The sequence below is a fragment of the Scardinius erythrophthalmus genome (genome assembly GCF_964197995.2).
Source record: "Scardinius erythrophthalmus genome assembly, chromosome: 12".
Taxonomy (NCBI): domain Eukaryota; kingdom Metazoa; phylum Chordata; class Actinopteri; order Cypriniformes; family Leuciscidae; genus Scardinius; species Scardinius erythrophthalmus.
The window spans coordinates 13,488,113-13,508,568 of NC_138232.1; the positions used below are offsets into that span (position 1 = coordinate 13,488,113).

At 37.7% G+C, this 20,456-nt stretch overlaps 2 protein-coding genes across 2 annotated transcripts; both read right to left on the reverse strand.

Annotated features, from left to right (window-relative positions):
* Nucleotides 1-94: 94 nt before the first annotated feature.
* On the reverse strand, nucleotides 95-15,703 carry chd1l (chromodomain helicase DNA binding protein 1-like). The gene is made up of 25 exons (XM_081381665.1): nucleotides 15,459-15,703; nucleotides 14,804-14,916; nucleotides 14,587-14,693; nucleotides 13,173-13,287; nucleotides 13,033-13,064; nucleotides 12,464-12,545; nucleotides 12,160-12,322; nucleotides 10,846-11,001; nucleotides 10,661-10,753; nucleotides 10,473-10,569; nucleotides 9,759-9,832; nucleotides 8,358-8,468; nucleotides 7,079-7,193; nucleotides 6,765-6,918; nucleotides 6,432-6,603; nucleotides 6,193-6,338; nucleotides 5,364-5,527; nucleotides 5,048-5,250; nucleotides 4,860-4,958; nucleotides 3,982-4,052; nucleotides 3,771-3,885; nucleotides 3,069-3,177; nucleotides 2,601-2,867; nucleotides 2,358-2,439; nucleotides 95-880 (listed from the first exon to the last, which is right to left on the reverse strand). The coding sequence occupies exons 1-25, from the start codon at nucleotides 15,550-15,552 to the stop codon at nucleotides 758-760; spliced, it is 3,057 nt and encodes a 1,018-aa protein (XP_081237791.1). The 5' UTR covers nucleotides 15,553-15,703; the 3' UTR covers nucleotides 95-757.
* A 109-nt stretch (nucleotides 15,704-15,812) lies between these two features.
* Nucleotides 15,813-20,339, reverse strand: LOC308699697 (uncharacterized protein). The gene is made up of 4 exons (XM_081380610.1): nucleotides 20,163-20,339; nucleotides 19,485-19,682; nucleotides 19,170-19,266; nucleotides 15,813-19,046 (listed from the first exon to the last, which is right to left on the reverse strand). The coding sequence occupies exons 1-4, from the start codon at nucleotides 20,166-20,168 to the stop codon at nucleotides 18,100-18,102; spliced, it is 1,248 nt and encodes a 415-aa protein (XP_081236736.1). The 5' UTR covers nucleotides 20,169-20,339; the 3' UTR covers nucleotides 15,813-18,099.
* Nucleotides 20,340-20,456: the final 117 nt, after the last annotated feature.

Genomic DNA, 20,456 nt, shown 5'->3' on the forward strand with positions numbered 1-20,456 from the left:
TTTTTTTTTATTATTATTTACTCTAGAACTATATTATTATACAGTATATTAGTGGTTTAAAACAAAAAGGATAAACAACTCACAGCAGTATTTTGGGGGTTACTTTTTATTACTAAAATGGCCAATGAGAATCACTTTCCAGAAACATTAGTACATTATCATAGACATTTGTGTTTTTTAGAGCTATACATTTCGGAGTAAAACCCACATACGAGATCTGACTCTGAACTGACTTTACACCTTTATCTGTGACTTTGCTTTATAAACAGTATGTATAGTAGATTTGCTGTATTGGTGTCTTTTTGCAATTTTATTAATTTGCTCAATTACATATTTAGTGCCATGAACATCTTTTTATAGGTATGTAACAGAAATTAGCTTATTTATTAAGTTAACATAATTAAAAAATGGTGACATTTTAAACCAAAGCACTGGTTATCGTGTGATATTTAGGAAAATGTCAAATAATTTAAATGTTTTACATGCAATCAATCTAACACAGATAAGAGCATAGAGTAAATACATTATTGTTTTTTACTGTAAAGTCTCTCCTATGTGCTGTTTCTCTTTAAACAGAAAGCAATGCTTCATTATTTAAATCATATGAAAAACCTTCTGATGTCATTTAGCCGTAACTGGATATACAGCGACAGACCAGTTAATTTCAAACCCTGAACAGAAAATAGATGTGATTGTAGATTAGCCAAAGGCAAACTGATTTGATCAGTCACTTCTAAGGAATGCAGGAGGAGCTTTGTCAACTTAACCTAATAAAATATGTGGACACATTGACTTTCCTTTGGCTAGCAAAGCAGGATTCCAGCCACTTTTTATTTACAAGGAGAGCCTGAGGGTACTGAAGCAATAGATCTTGCAGTTCCTGAAAAAAAAAGGAGAATAATGCAAAGCATATTTCTGTTACTAAATCTATTACCAAAATATTAGTAAATATTAATCGAATTAGCATAAGGCATATTGAAGGGGTCCTATTATAGCCTGGGTTTCTCCGATTTTATTCACGCTGCTAGGCAGTCTGGACCACCATGGACCAAATTTTCCCCTGAAAAAGGGAACCAATCACAGAATGGGGAGGGAGCAGCAAGACGATGACGACGTCTATGTGAAACACCGAAGCAGTTTGTTTATATCTATGGATCCAACATGGCAGCAGACAAGAAGACCTTTCGATGCAGCCTTAGATAGTGTTCTAAGTAGTTTGAGAACGCAAGTTTATTTCGTCTTCTTCCTCGTCGAATTTCTGTCGCTCTACATACATCATCTGGTATAACTGAAACGATGAGCTACGTACAGGCGCATTTGATAGACATTCGTAGTGCCCAATAAGCAGCTCTGGGCATTCGTAAACCACGCCTCAAATACGAGAAAATGAACATGTGGTTCCCAGACCACGTCTCAATGAGACAGGGTCTGACGTTAGCCAGGCTAGTCCTATTATGCATTTTTACATTTTCAACTTTCTTCAGTGTGTAATGTTGCTATGTGAGTCACGAAGCACAATCACTACATAGGGAGTTATTCTCTATATCCATAAGCACTGTTTCTGAACTCCCTGAAACAGCATGATTGTAGTCTTAACCTTTCTTACAGGAATGTACATGTAACAATATTCCTCATTTAAATAATTCCTGCCCAAGGCATATGCAAAAAAGGGACAAGGCCTGGTTGAGTTGTGTTAAAGTCCCCCTGTGGTGGAAATCAAGCTTTTAATGTTGTTTATATGTCTATGTGGTGTTTTTAATATGCTGTAAGAAAAAGCATGTACAAATTCACAAGTCAACACCATTGCTGAGTATTTTCTCCTTAAAACTGCAGCGAGTCTCAGTCTCAACAAAGACAGTCTCAAAAACACATTTTGAAATCGCTGGTGTTTCTGACGTCACAAACTACCTTGTGACCAATCATGTCAACGCGTGGATCTCTGAGCTGGTGTAAGTGAGCGGAGGCGGGGCTAATTTGCATATTCATAGAACCGCGTATACTAAATGAGGCAAGGGTGTAGAGTTACACTCATGCCATTTTAAGGCATGAAGATTTTTTTCAAGGTAAAACAGTTTTAAGGGATAAAAGTATTGACTACAGGGGGACTTTAATAGTGTGTTGAAACTCACTGTTCATTTAAAGGGGCGTGACATTTCCAAAAATGAATCACAAAACGCTGGTCCAGGCGACCAATCATAGCAAATTGCACTTTTTAGAAGGAGGGGCTTCATAGAGCGTCATATAAGTCAAGCATGAAAACCTATTCTAATAGACTGCAAAAACAAAATCAAGACTTTGAAAAAGGGCATAATAGGTCCTCTTTAATACCTCTTTAAAAAGTGTTTTGATGGTACTACCTTTGCATGGACAGGACTTTCTACCTCTCCTATGATATGAGTGACGTGTGAGCTCATGAGATCCTCTTCATCACCATCATATGTACAGAAATGTTAAGGAGTAAACTATCATATCAACAAGATTTATCATCATAAATGTGATAAAGACATACGTGCTGATGTAGTCTAATGGTTAAACGCCTTTGTTCACTATTGTTTCATGCAAAGGAAATGTGTGGGTAATGGAGGGACGTGAAAGGATATGCGATAAGGTAGCGGGTGAGCTTCTTCTTTTCTGTAGCAGCCATGTTGTAGAAGTAGACATGAACACCTCTCATGAAGTCAGCCAACCCAGGTGTGTCCTGACTTTCATGTGACACAGTGGAGATTTTTGTTTTGTTGTTACCAAGAGGCCTGGAGGAGTGTGGGGAACCTGCTGCTGATGCTGCAGGGTCTGAGGTTGATGGAGTAGCTGTGCATGTGGTGGAAGAAACTGTAGAAGAGTGTGAAGCGGCTCGTCTATAATAGTAGCTGAAAAACAAGTCAAGGAATATTCCTGTTTCTAATGCTGATATCAAATCCATTACTTCTAAAGTACGTCTAAAGCAATAAGTGTATTCATTTAGGGGTCTTTCACACTTGCCACATTTGATGAGGTCCAAACTTAAGATTGATAGTTAATTGATAGATAAGCAGTTTTTGTGAAAAAATAGGACTTCTGGAATAGGATACATAGATGTGGAGATGCCTTTGGTGGCCAGGTGCTTGCGAATGAGTCTTTCTGTACCGTACCAATTGAAGCCTTTAGTGGAGTGACCAATCCGAGGTAGATGGACACTTGCTATTGAATATAACACAGAAAAGGTTTAATATCAGAGGTTAAAGACAACATTAACCGGGCATTCACACAGAATAGAACGGTGTGTCAATGGTCAAACACATTTTTAGAATGGTGTGTCAATGGTCAAACACATCCATCTAGCGCAGGGGGAGGGCAGCTCTAGCTCTCGAGATTCACTTTCCTGCAGAGTTTAGCTCCAACCCTAAAAAGACACATATGAACAAGCTAATCAAAGTCTTTAGGATTACTAGAAAGCTACAGCTGTTTTTAAACAAGGTTAGAGTTAAACTCTTCAGGAAAGTGGATCTCGAGGGCCAGAGTTGCCTAGCCCTGATCGAGTGTTTACATAGAAAAAGAGTTTGAAATGAATCTACCTCTTGGAAACAATCCCAATCAAACCTCTATAATACTAAAAGGTATGTGCACCGTGCAGTAAACTTGGGTTTTAAGACAGGTTTGCAGCACAGATGGTGTAATTCAGCTGTAATAGCCGCATTAATAGATTATCAACCCAAGTCATTTGTTTAAAAGTGAATATATGAAGCCATTTCACTGCAACTAGCTCAATAGTTTCACAAATGAGTGCAGAGTACCCTTCTTTTGTTTGGCATCTTTGTATATCTTCTTGAGGCCCTCATCCAAGGCAGTGAGCCGAATGCCTGACAACTTGTTGCCCTTATCCCTCTGCTGGGCAACTATGAGTGCCAGCTAGAGAGACAGGAGGTATAAAAATGATTAAATAAATGAATGATTTAAAATAATTAACAGCAGTAGATTAAAGACATAAACAGCTTGCTGACTTACATAGTCTCTTCCACTGAGCCTTGACTGTTTATCATCAATAGGAAAAAGCAGAACATTCCCAAGTTCTAAGTCTGCAACACACAATTATCACTTTATTATTTATATCTTTTGTTCATTGCCCTTCAATTTTGACCCAATCAGTTATGGAATGGAATCTATGTCTGTTGAGTAAGCTGTCATTTATACATTAATTTATATATATATATATATATATATATATATATATATATATATATATATATATATATATATATATATATATATATATTTCAAAATATTACTGTTTTTACTGTTTTATTTTTATCAAATAAATACTTCCTTGGTGAACTTACATTTGAACAGTAGTGTAATCTTTATCAAATCTCATAATTAATATCTTTTTTTATACTATACATTATAATTTTGTGATCTACTAGTATTTATTTAAATTAGTAATTATAATTTGAGTGTTTTATATGTTATTTAATCCAATGTAGAATTTATCATAATAACATGAAAATAATTATTGGCTTATTTGTACAAGAATTTTAGTATCAGTGGATTACTTTTGTACGTTTAAACAGGCTTACAAATGTCTACAATCACCCCAGTGTAGAACAGAACTACAGAACAGAACTTGTGAAAGTACACAGTAAACTGTTCTACCTAAACTGTAAATACCAGTTTTGTAGTTCTGATACCACAAACTTTATGAAGGCCACAACTTTCAAACATCACATTAATTATGGGTGTTAAATCAATTCTGACAGTTTAATGGAAAATCAGCTTGCAAGCAACATAGTGAACTGTGTGAACTGGATCCCGATATCAGAATGGAATGTTTGTAATGACAGAGCATGACTTAGACCTGTCAACAGCAAACAAAAAAGGTTTGTCACCTTTCATGTCACCAGCCAACTCATACTGTTTCCTCGGCTCATCTGATCTGAGCTCCAGTGCGGTGAACAATCCTCCTCTGCCCCAGTATCCAGAGTCATCTACATCAGATGCAGTTAATCACACATAGGGGTATTTCACCTATGGCAAAATGGGCCACAACTTTAAGAAGTTTGTAATAGTGACGTACCAACACAGTGCACAATGATGGCATCTTCTCGATCGGTCTGAGGGCGAGTCACATCACCCAGCACATAGCGAATGGCTCTGTGTTCCGAATTAGTGGAGCTCCAGCTGACATCATCATCTTCATCAGACCCCATTTCCTCACCCTCACTGTCGACACTTGGCAAGCACAGCGATCTGTAGCCACACGAGTCCCACCATGCCATCCTGCCATTAAAAAACAAACAGAGATACACATACACGCAGGCAATTAAATAGACATGCACAGGAACATAAAATAAATATAATACATACTGGTCAAAAATGTGATTTTTTTTTACCTCTTCTTGTAATTTAGTTCTTCCTGTTGTTTCTTCCTTTCCTCCTGTAGCTTTGCCCTCTTTGCAGCACCTTCTTGTCTCTTCTTACGTCTCTGTTCTAACTCTGATTCTGTAAGAGGTCTCTTCTTCCTCCCTGGGTCAATCAAGGGTCCAGTCAGGGACACCTGATAGGCAGTGACAGACGTTTGTTTTGATTTTTGTTTGTTTGCTTTAGTACATGATTAAATATAATAAAAACAATCTTAAATCTCGATCATTAGCTATCATGAAAGGAAAAGAATGACAACAAATTAAACAGTTAAATTCACATTAAACACTACCGTTCAAAAGTTGGTAAGATGTTTTGTCACCAAGGCTGCATTTATTTCATCAAAAATACAGCAAAAACAGCACTATAGTGAAATATTATCACAACTTAAATATCTTTTTTTTTCTCGTTTTCGATTTTAATGTATCTTAACGTAATTTATTCCTGTGATGGCAAAGCTGAATTTTCAGCATCATTACTCTAGTCTTTAGTTTCACATGATCCTCCAGAAATTATTGTAATATGCTGATTTGTTATTCAAGCAACATTTCTTATCAATGTTGAAAACAATGTTGATTCTTTGATGAATGGCAAGTTCAAAATATTCAAATAAATAGCATTTATTTGAAATATATATATATTTGTAACAGTGTAAAAGTCTTTACTGTCACTTTTGATCAATGTAACGTCTTTGCTGATGCTGAGTAAAAACACAAGTATTAATTTCTCCAAAAAATTAAAAAATAAATACAGACCCCCAAATCTTATCTTTAAGATGTGTGTTGTTAAGATGTAAGTTACCCCAGCTTTGTTACGAAGTGCGCGGCCCTCCTTCCCAGCATCCTCTAGATCAACTAACTGCTTCTCAACTAACAGTTCAAAGGTCTTCTCATCCTCTGCACTGGGGTCTTTAGAGTAATCCTTCCCCTCGAAGTAGTACATGTGGTCTGGAAGTCAGGAAACACATAAACAGTTCATTTCATTCTCATTTTCAAGTGCGAGTTATTACAAGATTTCTGGAAAGAAGCTAAGTGTTGTACTTTGACCCTCCATGTCCTCATAATCACTCTCATTAAGCTTGACATGCTCTTCATCCGTTAGCCATTGCCCATCTCGAGACTGCCCTAGGATCAGCCTGAGGTCCACATCTTGAATAGAGCTCTCCTCTGACGACAGCAGTTTATCCACACCAAACTTCAGGATCTCACTCAACTAGATTGGTGGGGATATAAAAAACAGCATACTGAGAAACTGTAAACGTGTGCAGTTTCACAATAAGCGAAACCACAAGTGCACAAAGATATGAACCAGGAAACAGTGCACAGAAATGAGCTTAAGAGATAAGACGAAGAGAGTCAGAGGACTTTTTCTACCTGAAGGCCAGAAGCTGCGGATTGAGCCTGGTCCAGCAGAGAAAAACGTCCCTCCTCAATCACTGTGTCTGTGAGACGTAGTTTAGACACAGCGCGGGAATAGATGATCTCTTCTACAGTGTCTCTACCGAGGAGCCGGATCACTTTAACAGGCCTGCACACAAAGAAAAGATGAGAATTTATCTACATGGTCAAGTAAAGTGCCCTCGCACAAAACCATTACATGAACCACTTTTGTGACACTTACTTTTTTATTCTTGACACTTCAAAACTACCTGGAACAACATAAAATATCCATTTTGCCAGTGGAGTACCTTGTTTGGCCAATCCTGTGGGCTCTGGCTGCTGCTTGTAGGTCATTCTGTGGGTTGAAATCACTGTCCACAAATATCACAGTATCTGCTGCTGTTAGGTTCATTCCTACCCCTCCTAAAAACAAAGACTCTGTTGTAAGCCAAGGTGCCGCACAGTCAGCAAATACAGGTACACTACCATTCAAAAGGGCACAGAAAGATTTGTTTAGTTTTTGAAAGAAGTCTCTTATGCTCTCATTTATTTAATCCAAAATACAGTTAAACTGTAATATTGTGAAATATTACAATTTAAAATAACTACTTTAATATATTTTAAAAATGCTGTTTATTTTAGTAATGGCAAAGCCAAATTTCCAACAGCCATTACTCAAGTCTTCAGTGTCACAGTGTCACATGATCCTTCAGAAATCATTCTAATATGCTGATTTGTTCTCAACAGTATTATTTTAGTAATTTTGTATAGACAATATTTGTCTATATAGTTTATTTCAGTTTTAGTTTTATTGATTTCAGTACATGAAGTTAAACTAAATGAAAATTAGAAATGTTGCATTGGCAACTAGCTGAAATAAAATAAGCTTAAGTTTTTTTATATTTTATTTTATTTCAGCTAACATTTATTTTATTTCAAGCTTAAAAAAAAATGTTTTATGGTTTTAATTTCAGTTAACTATAATAACCCTGGATCTCAAGTTGCATTATTATTATTATTTTCACAGTTGAAAACAGTTTTGCTGCTTAATATTTTTGTGGAAACCTTGATGCCTTTTTGAGGAAAAAAAAGCATTTATTTGAATATAAATCTTTTGTAACATTATAAATGTCTTCACTGTCACTTTTGATTAGATAAAAAATCATGATGACCTCAAAATTTTGACCGGAAGTGTGTAAAGAGTTTGTTTATAAAATGTTAGAGTGAAAGTGAGGCTGTAATTATAATATGAGCAGCTCTGAAAAAAAAAGGCACAAGATGAACTGAATCTCTCTCTACATCACACAGGTTTTGCACCACCATCTCATACAGACACTGTGGATGTTCTCAATATTTATGCATTATCTTGTCACGACTTTCAGCTTTGTATTAATTGTGTCTGTCTAAAAGATGCAAATAAGATTCGCATCAAACACATAAGGCCAATATTGCAACCTTGAACGGTATTTAAATACAACACTCTAAATATTATATAAGTAACTAATAAAAAAATGGATTTGCACTGCTGTTGATTATAGAGTGTGATAGTGTGAATTTCAGATTGGCTTTCCCAGACTGTGAACTCACCAGCTTTGGTGCTGAGGAGGAATATAAAAACATCTTTGGTGCTGAAGTTTTTAATAGCTAGGTTACGTTCCTCTCCCCGGACTGAACCATCCAGACGTTCATAACTGTAACCTGCGGAGAAGTGGGAGGGCTGGCAGTTACACGGCCGGCAGCACATTAACACACAAAGCAGCAAACACAGGATGTGATACTAAACCCACATGAACTGCTCTAGATCAGAGGGCTAGATTACTAGAAGAATATGTAGGGTACGGTTACATAAATGTTCCAAATTGAAAAGAAACGTGCACTGTTTTACAAACACAAAGCTAATACACATTCATTTTAAAATTAAAAAGCCTGAGGAAGCACATTGTGGTAACATTATGTGGTTTGTGATTTCACTTTAATTTCATCATTTAAAGGTCCCGTTCTTCGTGATCCCATGTTTCAAACTTTAGTTAGTGTGTAATGTTGTTGTTAGAGTATAAATAATATCTGTAAAATTATAAAGCTCAAAGTTCAATGCCAAGCGAGATATTTTATTTAACAGAAGTCGCCTACATCGAACGGCCCGTTTGGACTACATCCCTCTACTTCCTTCTTTAATGACGTCAGTAGAACCGTTCTTTGACGAACCTCCGCCCACAGGAATGCTCCCTCAACTCTACCGAAATTCGTTTATGTACTTGCGCACTTCTTATAACTTACTGTGTTTACTCAGCTCTTACGGTGATTTTCTGAAGTAAAACTGACGCTTCATCTTTTGTGTGATGTACAATAAACTTTATTAAACTCATCAGTATATGTTTGATCATCATTCGGACCTGGTCCGAAACAGCAGACTTGTAGGCTATTAATAAATAATGGATACATACAAGCAGATGACAAATACGTTATAATAACCGTAATTAAACTACTAAACTATACCTGTTCCATCTCTATACAGCACTCTGACTCTGTAGGCATAATTGTCCGACTCGAAATGAACACCGTTACTGAGAGTTTCTGATATTATCATCATTCCGTGAGATGAAATTGTCCTGAGAGACTGAGCGCGAGCTCATGAAGCTCCGCCCCCTGGGCTGTGCAGCAGCAGCTTATTTGCATTTAAAGGGCACAAACTAAAACAGAGCGTTTTTCTGAGCCCCAAAAAATGACAATTTAAACATGCTGTAAAAAATGATCTGTTGGGTATTTTGAGCTGAAACTTCACATACACACTCTGGGGACATCAGAGACTTATTTTACATCTTGTGAAAAGGGGCATAATACGGGACCTTTAAAGTCTGTTTAGACGATTTTTTTCTGCCTTGAGGCTATAAAAAAACAAGCAGTAAGCACTTCTTACTGTCCTGCACATAATCACAGGTAAATAAGTAAAGGTGAGGGCTCTGACAAAGTCAAAGTGTGTCTTAGTACCTCTGTGCTCCAAGTAATCTTGCAGAATATCCAGCATCCTGGTCATTTGAGAGAACAGAAGAACACGGTGGCCCCTGAAAACAGTGACAAAAACATATATTTTACATCACCAAATCAATAAAACACATTTAAAGCTACACAATTGTAACTTTCGGCCTTCTGACAGCTTAAAAAATAAAACTGCATGCATCTTTAGTTGTGGTTTAGCTATGCTACTCTGCTTAGATGAATGTGGTTCAAGGCACTGGTGTACAAATGGATACAAGACAACTTTGTTTTTACAACCTGAGGTTTGCTGTTTTGAATGAACCATCATTTTTTTTTTGTGACATCAAACTTTCAGCTTGAAACTGCCCACATTTCTCAGTGTACGGATATGGTGACACACTGGCAAATTACATATAACCATTCCGACAGTGTATTTTGGTAAAGATATGATTTGGAAGATTTTTTTTTTGTGCCATTCTATCATTAATTACATTTTGTAATTTTTTTATAAAAAATAAAATAAAAATTTAGTTATATGAAAAAATTATATGATGCTAAAACAGTTTGGAAGGTATTTTACATTGCTGCAGGCCAAATATGACTAAAAAAGTTCAGAAAGTTCTGTTTCACCATCAATTGATTATGATAACAAAATCTCAATATCTGCAATAGACCAAATCAGTTTGCTTTTGGAAGGAAGCTAGACTTTAGGTCAACAAGACAAACCCCTCCTGAAGATATGCCAGCATTGTGTCCAACAAAGAGAGCTTTCCACTGGCCTCCACTAAATGCTCCCCCATCTCAAACGGTTCTGGTTCCACACCTTACATGGAAATGGTGCGGAAAAAAGACAGTTAGTTGGATAAATAAATGTGTTTCCCATAGAAAATCACAGGAAGTGATAAAGTGATTACCATCAAACAAGTAGGGATGGTCCACACATTTCCTGAGCTGCATTAAAATGTTCAAAAGTCGTGTCTTAGTGCTTTGTTCTGTCCTGAAGGCATCTGAAAATTATTTAACACTAGAATGAACACTGATCCTTTTGTTGCTAAAGTATTCAATTTTGCCTGTTGTGACATGATTCAGGAAGTCTTACCGAGGTCTCTCGTTAGAATCGCTTTATAGTATTTCTTCTGAAGAGCAGACAGCCCATGAAAAACAACAAGTTCTGTCTTCTTGGGCAGTTCAGCTGCCACCTCTGCTTTAACTCTGCGTAGCAAAAAAGGCTGGAGCACTCGATGAAGCTCATCAGCTGCAGACAAGAACAACAATGTTACAAACTTCCACACAAGGTCACCATAGTACAAAAAAATTTGAATTTATGATCTATATCCTCTAATAGCCACTGGCAAATCTGACTGGTGAGTCAAGGAGAGATGATCTATTCTGACATCTTTTTTGTGCTCTGCCAAGTTTGTGAGTTATCTGATGTGTTCAGTTTGGCACCAGATCTGTCCAATTTTTCTGTGTCCCAGAACAGTTATATCCGTGCTCTTTTGATGAGCAGAACAAATTAGTTTTCGGAAGGAGTCATGGCACAGTAAATTTCACCATAAACAGCAATTAAATCTCTACCAGTGAAAAACATGATTGCTTAACTAAAGCCCTCAGGGTCAATGATGGCAGTTATTTTGAATATTTAACATTTGGATATTCCAACAACCTTAAAGTCGTCATGAAACAGAAGTTGCGATAGTCTTTTCTTCCCTATTGTGATGTGTATCCGAATGAAACGGCTTCTTAAACAAAACAAAAAAGAAGGTGGGACTTGATTTTGCCCATCGGGAATTGATAGGATCATTGTGGTTTGCTATTGTTGTGATCTCATATGGCCCTGTTTACAGCTGGTATTAGGATGCATTTTGGTCGATCGGATCACAAGTGGATGAAGCTAAATACAGGTGTAAACGGGGTCTAAAACATTTTGAGCTTGTTCACTTTCGACCAGTTCCAGAGGTAGTCGAAAACACATTTTTAAGCGCTCGTGTGGTCGAATGCGTTCGAAATGCCACAAAAGACCGCCTTCTCTCCGCCTACTAACTTAATGCGTAAACATTATGGGAAGCGCACTAGCCAGACAGGATTTAAACTTTGTTGGCTGAAGACCCAAGTTTGGTATGAAGGCGAAAAAGCGTACAGTGAGTGACAGGTTGTCCTGCCCTTGCGGCTAAAAACACGAGAAAAGAAGAGATGTCAGTGTATGAGAGAGGGGAAGTTGTTCTGATTAAAAATTACAAGGGTATATGAATTTTGAAAAAAATATGATGTGCACGGATAAATCATTTATAATAAATACTACAGTATTCTATTAAAAAACTAAGTTTTGATTTGTGGTGGAAGAGATAAGTTGTCTTTCGGCACAAACAGTTTGGTTTTCAAACTGAAATAGCAAAGGTTGGTGATGCCATACCAAGGGCCGGTTCAGTCTGTACGTCTGCATAGGCCCTAACAAAGTCCTCAACATCTTCAGGGAGAAACAGACTGGGCTGGATGAAGGTGAGTAGGGAATAGACTTCTTGCAAGTTATTCTGAATGGGAGTGCCTGTCAACAGCACTCGAAAACCCACTGTAAACTGAGAAAAAGCAGACATCAGATGGCAGTTAATATCAGGGGAAAGCTGAGAAATTTACAGGCAGGGGTGTGTATCAGGGGTTTTACACACTGACAGTGACATTAAAAACAGCATGCCTATATTAAAATGCAATCGTGTAACCTGTTTGAGGGTTTGGTGCAGCAATGATTCCTGGTTCTTCAGCCTGTGAGCCTCATCAACAACTAAAATCTTCCATTTCCAGCTGTGAGAAGAGAGTGGAGTGGTATAGTTGAATCTGAATCAAAATTTGATACCGTTGCTGATACCGAAAAGCTGATAATTATTTTTATGTTATGGCCAATAACTGATAAATATCACAAAACCAATTATACAGTGTTATGTAAAAAAAACAAAAAAAAAAACACTACAAAAACAGTTATTACTAATTAGGTTTCAAAAAGATTAACTTTAAGTGTTAGATCATCAAGTGCAAAGGTCATTTTAAAAATAAAAATACGGCAAATGAGCATGAACAATTAAACATTTAATATCCAAAATCGACCAATATACTGTATCTCCAATTATGGCAGATAACGAAAAATAAAAAAAGCTTTAATATCACCCAATAATCGATATGGCATCAATATGGTCATTTAATTACACGTACAATGTCTGTGTAGCAGAATTGTGTAAATATTGTGCATTTTTTATAAAGTTTCATAATATATCTATTCACCAACATAGATCACCTTTTCAGGAATCTGGCATCCTTGAGGCACATCTATTAAATACGAGAAAGATTTCACATTAAAAACAGTGCAAAAACTTTGAAAGCAACCTTTTGAATGTAGTAATCATGAATTTATCCTCAGAAAACCGGTGCACTAACCTCATAGGTGGTGAGAAGAACATGGAAGTTTTTGCCATTCTTGAGCTCTTTTTGGAGCTCTGCCCTTCTCTCTTTATCCCCAGTGTAATAGAGCACAGAAAGACTGGGACAGAAGCTGAATGAAAAAGGAAAGTAAGAGAGCCTTAAAGGGGGGGTGAAATGCTCATTTTCACTCAATCTCCTGTTAATCTTGAGTACCTATAGAGTAATATTGCATCCTTCATTCATATCTCCAAAAAGTCTTTTGTTTTATTATATTTTTAATTGAAAGATTGGCTGTACCGAGTCTTTCCGGAAAAAAACGAGCGGCTGGGGGCGGGCCGTGTGGGCGAAGCTAAAGCTGTGCTTAACGCGCCGAGCTAACAACACACAGAGACATTTGTTCAACAGTTTTACTCACCGTTCCAACGCACGACCGCGAACCTTTATCATTGTGACTGCTCGATCCTTAAGCATTAGACGATCTGCAAATCCGTTGCTCTGGGCTTTGTTTATAAAACAATCATCGTCGAAATGCAGGAAACTTACACAACTCCGTTTATGCTCAGGAAAACAAACTCCATCCACGGGTGCCTTAACGCCGGGTTATTTGGGAATCTGTGCAGGGTTGTCTTGCCCTGGCAACCAAAAACACACTTCTTTGGTGACATTGACTTCCCAAAAGCCGAGCACAGCGCTTTGATGGCGAACTGCTTTCGCTCTCTAGCTCTGTTCTACGAGTGCGCGCGCGCCCGCGATCTTACCGGAGAAGTGCCCTTAGGACCCATATAAGGAAATTCCGCTCTATCTTACGTAAGACAGAGCCATACTCGAAAAAAACTTTCCGAAACTTGTGACAAACCGGAAGGAGTATTTTTGGAACAAAAATACTCCTTCAAACGTACAACTTAGTTTTTGAAACTTTGTCCATGTTTAGCATGGGAATCCAACTCTTTACCAGTGTAAAAAACTCAGTATGCATGAAATAGCATTTCACCCCCCCTTTAACTAACCTTATATGTGAAGCTTATATTGCATTCAAGGTAGATACTAATCCAGAGTATATATGCTGCTGTCTCCATCTAGTGACAGTGACAACATATTGTATTTCAGGTCAAATCAGTTCATGCTGGATTATTTACACATTCATTGGGTGGCATTTAGTTTCATAGTCCCAATACAGTAACAAATCAAAATGTTTAAAGTCATCATGAAATGGAAGTTGCGATAGTCTTTTCTTCTCTATTGTGATGCATATCCAAGAGGCTTCTCTAACATGGAAAAAATGATTTTGTCTATAGGGAATTGATTGGATCGTTGTAGTTTGCTATTGCTGTGATCTCATGTGAGTGACAGTTTGTCACATATTTTGATTTCATGCAGTGACTTTAATACACCGACCACACAAGTCTGATCATACATTAGTATCCCTTACCGTTCCAACTCTTGTCTCCAGTTCTCCAAAACTGATAAGGGACAAAGCACAAGGAATGGTCCGTTCATCTTAAGACGCCCTCGAGCATATGCCAGCAAAGAGATGGTCTACAGCAGAGGGTGACATCTCACTTATCTGATATCTGACATCTTGGAATAAATCATTGGCTTAAAAGCAAGCAATATAAACAAGATTTTCATTCCATAACATTACTAACCTGACAAGTCTTTCCCAGACCCATCTCATCACCAAGGATGCAGCCCTCCTGGATCTCCATGCACTGTGACAGCCATCTAACTCCATCCACCTGATAAGACCTCAGATTAATAGCTGTTAGGAAGAAGATAAAGTAGTGTGGTGTTGTTTGTAAGAAAACTTCCAAAGTTCCAAAGAAAATTTTCAAACCATAAAATGGACATTCAAAGCCTTTTTTCTCACAGGTCAAATTAATGAGACACATGAAAAGCTAATCACGCCTAAACATGTTGTGCGATGAAATGGATTCTATTGGAATTGCCATTGGTGTAATTCAGTATCATTATAATAGACAAGATGAGGAAACATGGCGTCATGATTAACTGCATAAATGTATTAAATTAAATTTGAGCAATAAAAAGTATCATTTACTGGACTCAAGTCATGTGCTGGAAATATATAAGTATTCAGCACTCAATTGTGCTCAAAAACTTACATTAGGGATCCAACTTATTAGGTTGAGACACTGCAACTATCTATGGACGTAACGTTACTCCATAAAAATATCTTTATTTATTTATATTACACGTTTGTGAAATATTTTCATGCATTGAATCTTAAATTCGCAAATACTTTTCCGTGTTTCTTTTAAACATAATAGCTTTTCATTCCCTCACCTCCTAGTCCCCATTTTTTCAGGTCACTCTCAGTTAGTTCCGATTTGTCCTTTTCTGGTATGCTGCTTCTGACTGCTTGAAGAAATATTGACATTGTTGTGGTTTAATTACGTTTTTCTTAAGCTATCTAACTTTCGACACTTCAGTCGAATATTAAAGTTATGTTAGGTTGCGCGCGCCAGAGGAGTTTGACGTGAACTACTTCCTGCAACAGCGAGTGGGCGTGTACAAGACAGACGTAATCCAATGAGTAGTCGGCAGTGCAATTACGTATAGTCTAGTATAGGCCTTTATCACAGTGCGCGTGACGTCACTTCCAACGGCGAGTAGTAGCGTAAACCGAGTTCCGGTCGAGTCTGTAGCAATGGCGGCGAGCACAGCGAGGAATTGTTGTTGCGTTCCTAAATGTTGTAATAGTTCTACTAAACAGCCGTATCTCAGTTTTCATTCTTTTCCAACTGATGAAAAAGTTAGGAAAATGTGGATTCATTCTATTCGGCGGGATGAAGGCAAAAGTTTTGCAGTTTTAAAAGGGAGTACGTACGTTTGCGGGCAACACTTCACAGAATCTGACTACTCGTCAACAGCCGATCGTAAACGCTTGAAACGTGGAGTTATACCGTCCAGGTTTGAATGGAACAACTGGGGGAGTGTTCGCCAAAAACGACCCAATGTACTGGATAAGATAACGTCAAAGCGCCAACATTGCAGTGAATCTGAGGTCAGTGATGAACAGCCTGTTGTCTATTACGGACCCGTCCCACTCACAGACCATGACTACTCAACACCTCCGTGTCCAGATCTATTGGATGCTGCAGCAGAGAGAATTAGAGAGTTGGAGGCAGAAGTGAGAGCTTTGTCTGTCTCCCGCATTCAAATAAATCGATTTTGTCTCTCGGATGACGACTTCCGATTTTACACACGCTTTCCCTCAGAGAAGGTTTTCAGGATTTTCTGGGCATCAATAGAACCATCAGCATCGAACCTTGTGTACTGGTCTAAGGCACAGAGACATGGTCTAGAGACGGTTCCAGGACCAAGCCCTAACAGAAAGCTTCAGCTTATTGATGAGCTTTTCCTTTATTGCTGCCGCGTGTCTGCAGGTCTACGAGAGAAGGTCTTGGCAGATATTTTCAATGTGAGTACAACAACGGTCAGTCGAGTTATCATAACATGGGCAAATTTTCTGTACCTTGTTTTGGGGTCCTTGCCTATTTGGATGACCAAAGAGCAAGTCAGAGCAACCATGCCAGCAAAATTTAAGGAGCACTTCCCAGATGTCCGTGTTATTTTGGACTGTACTGAGATCAGATGTGAAAACCCCTCAGCACTTACACTACAGTCGGAGATGTTTTCACATTACAAAAACTACCCTACTTTCAAAGGCTTGGTTGGTGTTGCTCCATGTGGGGCCATAACCTTTGTTTCACAGCTGTTCACTGGATCCATCTCAGACAGGGAGATAACAAAACAGTCTGGACTTCTGGACCTGCTCGAGCCTGGAGACTGTTGTATGGCAGATAAAGGCTTTACCATAGAGCGACTGCTTGAGAATGTGGGAGCCAGGCTTGTTATCCCTCCATTCAAAAGAGCAGCCCAATTTACAAAAGAGGAGACGAAACGTACACAATCAATAGCCCGTCTAAGGATCGTGGTGGAAAGAGTCATTCGGCGAATCAAAGAAAACCACATCTGGGACTCTACCATTCCTCTCACCCTGACAGGCACAGTGAACCAAATATGGGCAAACTGCTGTTTAATGGCTAATTACCAAGGCCCACTTGATGCAAATGATGATGTTGTATAGAATGTTTATACAGAAAAGAAACATGATTTAATTTGCCATCAATCAAATGTCTGTTTTATAGTTTAATTTGTACAAAAATATTGAATTGTGAAAACTGCTGTTTAATGGCTAATTTTTAAAGGCCCACTTGATGTAAATGATGTTGTATAGAACGTTTATACAGAAAAGAAACATGATTTAATTTGCCACCAATCAAATGTCTGTTTTATAGTTTAATTTGTAAAAAAATATTGAATTGTGAAAACTTGCATTTAATGTTGCAATATGTTTTTAGTAAATGAGCTTAAAAATTGGAATTAATTGTTTTTTATTGCACCACTTTTTTTTTTACATATATATTGACTGCATTGTGACAATTAAAAAGTTGTTACATTTTCTCAGTTGTTACTATTTCTCATTTATTCATTAACAATTTACAGTGAACTTAGTTATGAATAGGCACTATTAAACATTTAAGACAAACAGATGCTCAACCAAAATAGATATTTGAAGAACCTTTAAGAGTAGCTTACCCGAAAATGACAATTATGCCATAATTTGTGGCATAAATATCATTTTTGGGTAAACTGTTCATGTAACAGTAAACAAATCAACATCAGCACTATTTTAAGCACATCAGCACTCTTAAGAGTTAATAAATAATATATATATATATAAATATATAGATAAATAAGATATAAAATCTCTATATATGATCTATATTCTTATATCATGTATATATATGTATATTGTGCATCATGTACATCTAGGATGGCACGAGGGTGAGTAAATTATTGCATTTCATTTTTGGGTGACCTTGACCTTTAACAATAAACAATCATCACCAGTATTAGTTTAACAACTCCTAGAGTTAAAATACACATTCATGTATGTATAAAAGAAAAAAATGTCTACTTTGTCCCTCATTAAGACAATTAAACTCTCATCTCTCCAGATGCGCTGAATGGTTATGTCTGTTTTGGTATTTGTTATAAAGTCACACCAACTCAGTCCTGTTACTGCAAGCTGTCCCTGAACTTGCCAGTAGTATTTGTGGCTTTCCTTTAACTTAGCTTGACCGTTGACAACTTTTATGTGTGTCACCTGAGAAATGTCATCAACGTCAGGACATTTTACCTCTGCAAGTCCAAAGGGAGGGTTCTCAGTAGGGTCGTAGACTCTGCCATCAGGGCTTGTGCCAAGGTGTGGCGCATCAGGATGTATAACAAACCCACACTGTAAAACATTGACATTCATCATACTAGAGTACTGAAATAGCACTTCAGGCTCAAGATCAAGTCCACGCTTCATTGCAGGAGTCTGACGAACCCCTCTGATGATTCGGGCAGCTAGTGCCTGGCTAGTCGACTCTCCTCTGACATGACACACCTCACGGAATCTACTGGATGTAATGCGTGGTGTACGCATTTGGTTCCATAGAGCAGACTGTGACTGGTCCCGTGTGTCTTTTTCAATTATTGTGCTTAGTTCTTGAGTGACTGCCAAGCTTTCTAAGAACAACATATCATGGAAATTCGGGACAAATTTAAATCTTCCTTCAAAAGTATACCCATCCAGAGGAAGCGTAGGGAAAGCAGGGGCTTCTGCATGTTTGACAGCATCCCTTGATGACTCAGCAGGGCACTGATAGGACAGCAAAGAACCTTTGGGTACCAGGCCAAACTTAGACTCCACCAGATTCATCTCCGACAAGCCATGCAGAACCTTGCAGATCAGTGGCTGAGGCCTGACACTTCTTAAAGACTCCACAGAAGAGAGCAGCAAATTATTGGGAAGGGGACCTAAAAGCAAAGCAAAAAAAAAAAAAAAAAAAAGAGAATAGAATAGAATAGAAATAATACTTTTAAAAGTCCTTTAATTTGTACATCTTTTTGCTAGACATAAAATAATGTAAATGTAATCACCTGTGTAGGCCCTGTAAAGAGTGGACTTAATACCACTTCTGCTAGAGGTTTTTGGCTTCCTCACAAGCAATCGATCCACTGCTTCAGGATGGATTCCCTGTTAAAAAATAAAAATTATGTTATTATTGAGAGCATGTTTATAAACTTTGAAAGCTTAATTTTTCTAAATAAAATAAGAGTTTGCAGCAGTGGACAGCTAGAAAGTCAAAACTTGTTTTTTTCATGTCCTTGGAGCAATGAAAACACATAGGACAAAAATACTGTCTGAGATTGTCATAATTAATGCATAAAATAGTTAATAGCTGTTTACTATACCTGAGTCCTGGGCCTGTGCCAAGTCTGTAGAGTGCTTGTGCTGGGTATAGTGGGTGGTACCGTCTTAAGTTTCATCATGCTGTAGTGTGCACTCTGAAACAGCAAGCCAACCAAATGGTTGCATAGCTCTTTCCCAGCCACACAGGAACAGCAAAAAGTACTGATGACAGGAGGATTCTCGTCGACTTTAAATGAAATCTAAATAAATAAAACATTATATACGGTTTAAAATTAGAATACAAATGAAACATTAACATAAATTGACTGCAACAGCAGTCTAACAATTTTCATTTGAACACTTTTTCAAACAAACTGCAACTGCAGTTTAACCCGCTACAACCGTAGCAACTATAAACACAATCAAATTTGTGTCCTCGAACTGGACCTAACTAAAGTTCTGAAACCTGAACAGGTAACCTGAAGAGAGTGTGGCTCTTCGTTTTTCCTCATGGACCGGTAACACTGTGCCCTGATAATCACCTCACTATCTACAACATCAGATACTGTATTGCACAAAAACAGCATTATAATCACACTACCATATCACAGCAAAATAAAAATCGTTTTTTACTTGAAAATTGTATCGGTTTGCGTATTTGTAAGACAATCATGGTTTAGCCAGCTAGGTAGCATGTTAGCCATTTCGAGAGAATAAACAAACGTTAAAATGAAACTTACCTTCATAATTGAAGATGTAGTTTTCAAAGAAGAATTTATATCCCTTCTCAAATTTGGACACTTTCGTTTGTGAAAGATTTTCCACAATCGTGTAAACGTTGGTGATTTGGGGAAGATCCCGCAGTGATATTGAAAACCTTCGCGCCGCCGCCATTGCTACAGACTCGACCGGAACTCGGTTTACGCTACTACTCGCCGTTGGAAGTGACGTCACGCGCACTGTGATAAAGGCCTATAGGCGCCAGTGTTAAAAGAGAAATAAAAAATTATAAAACACATTTTTTTTAGATATAC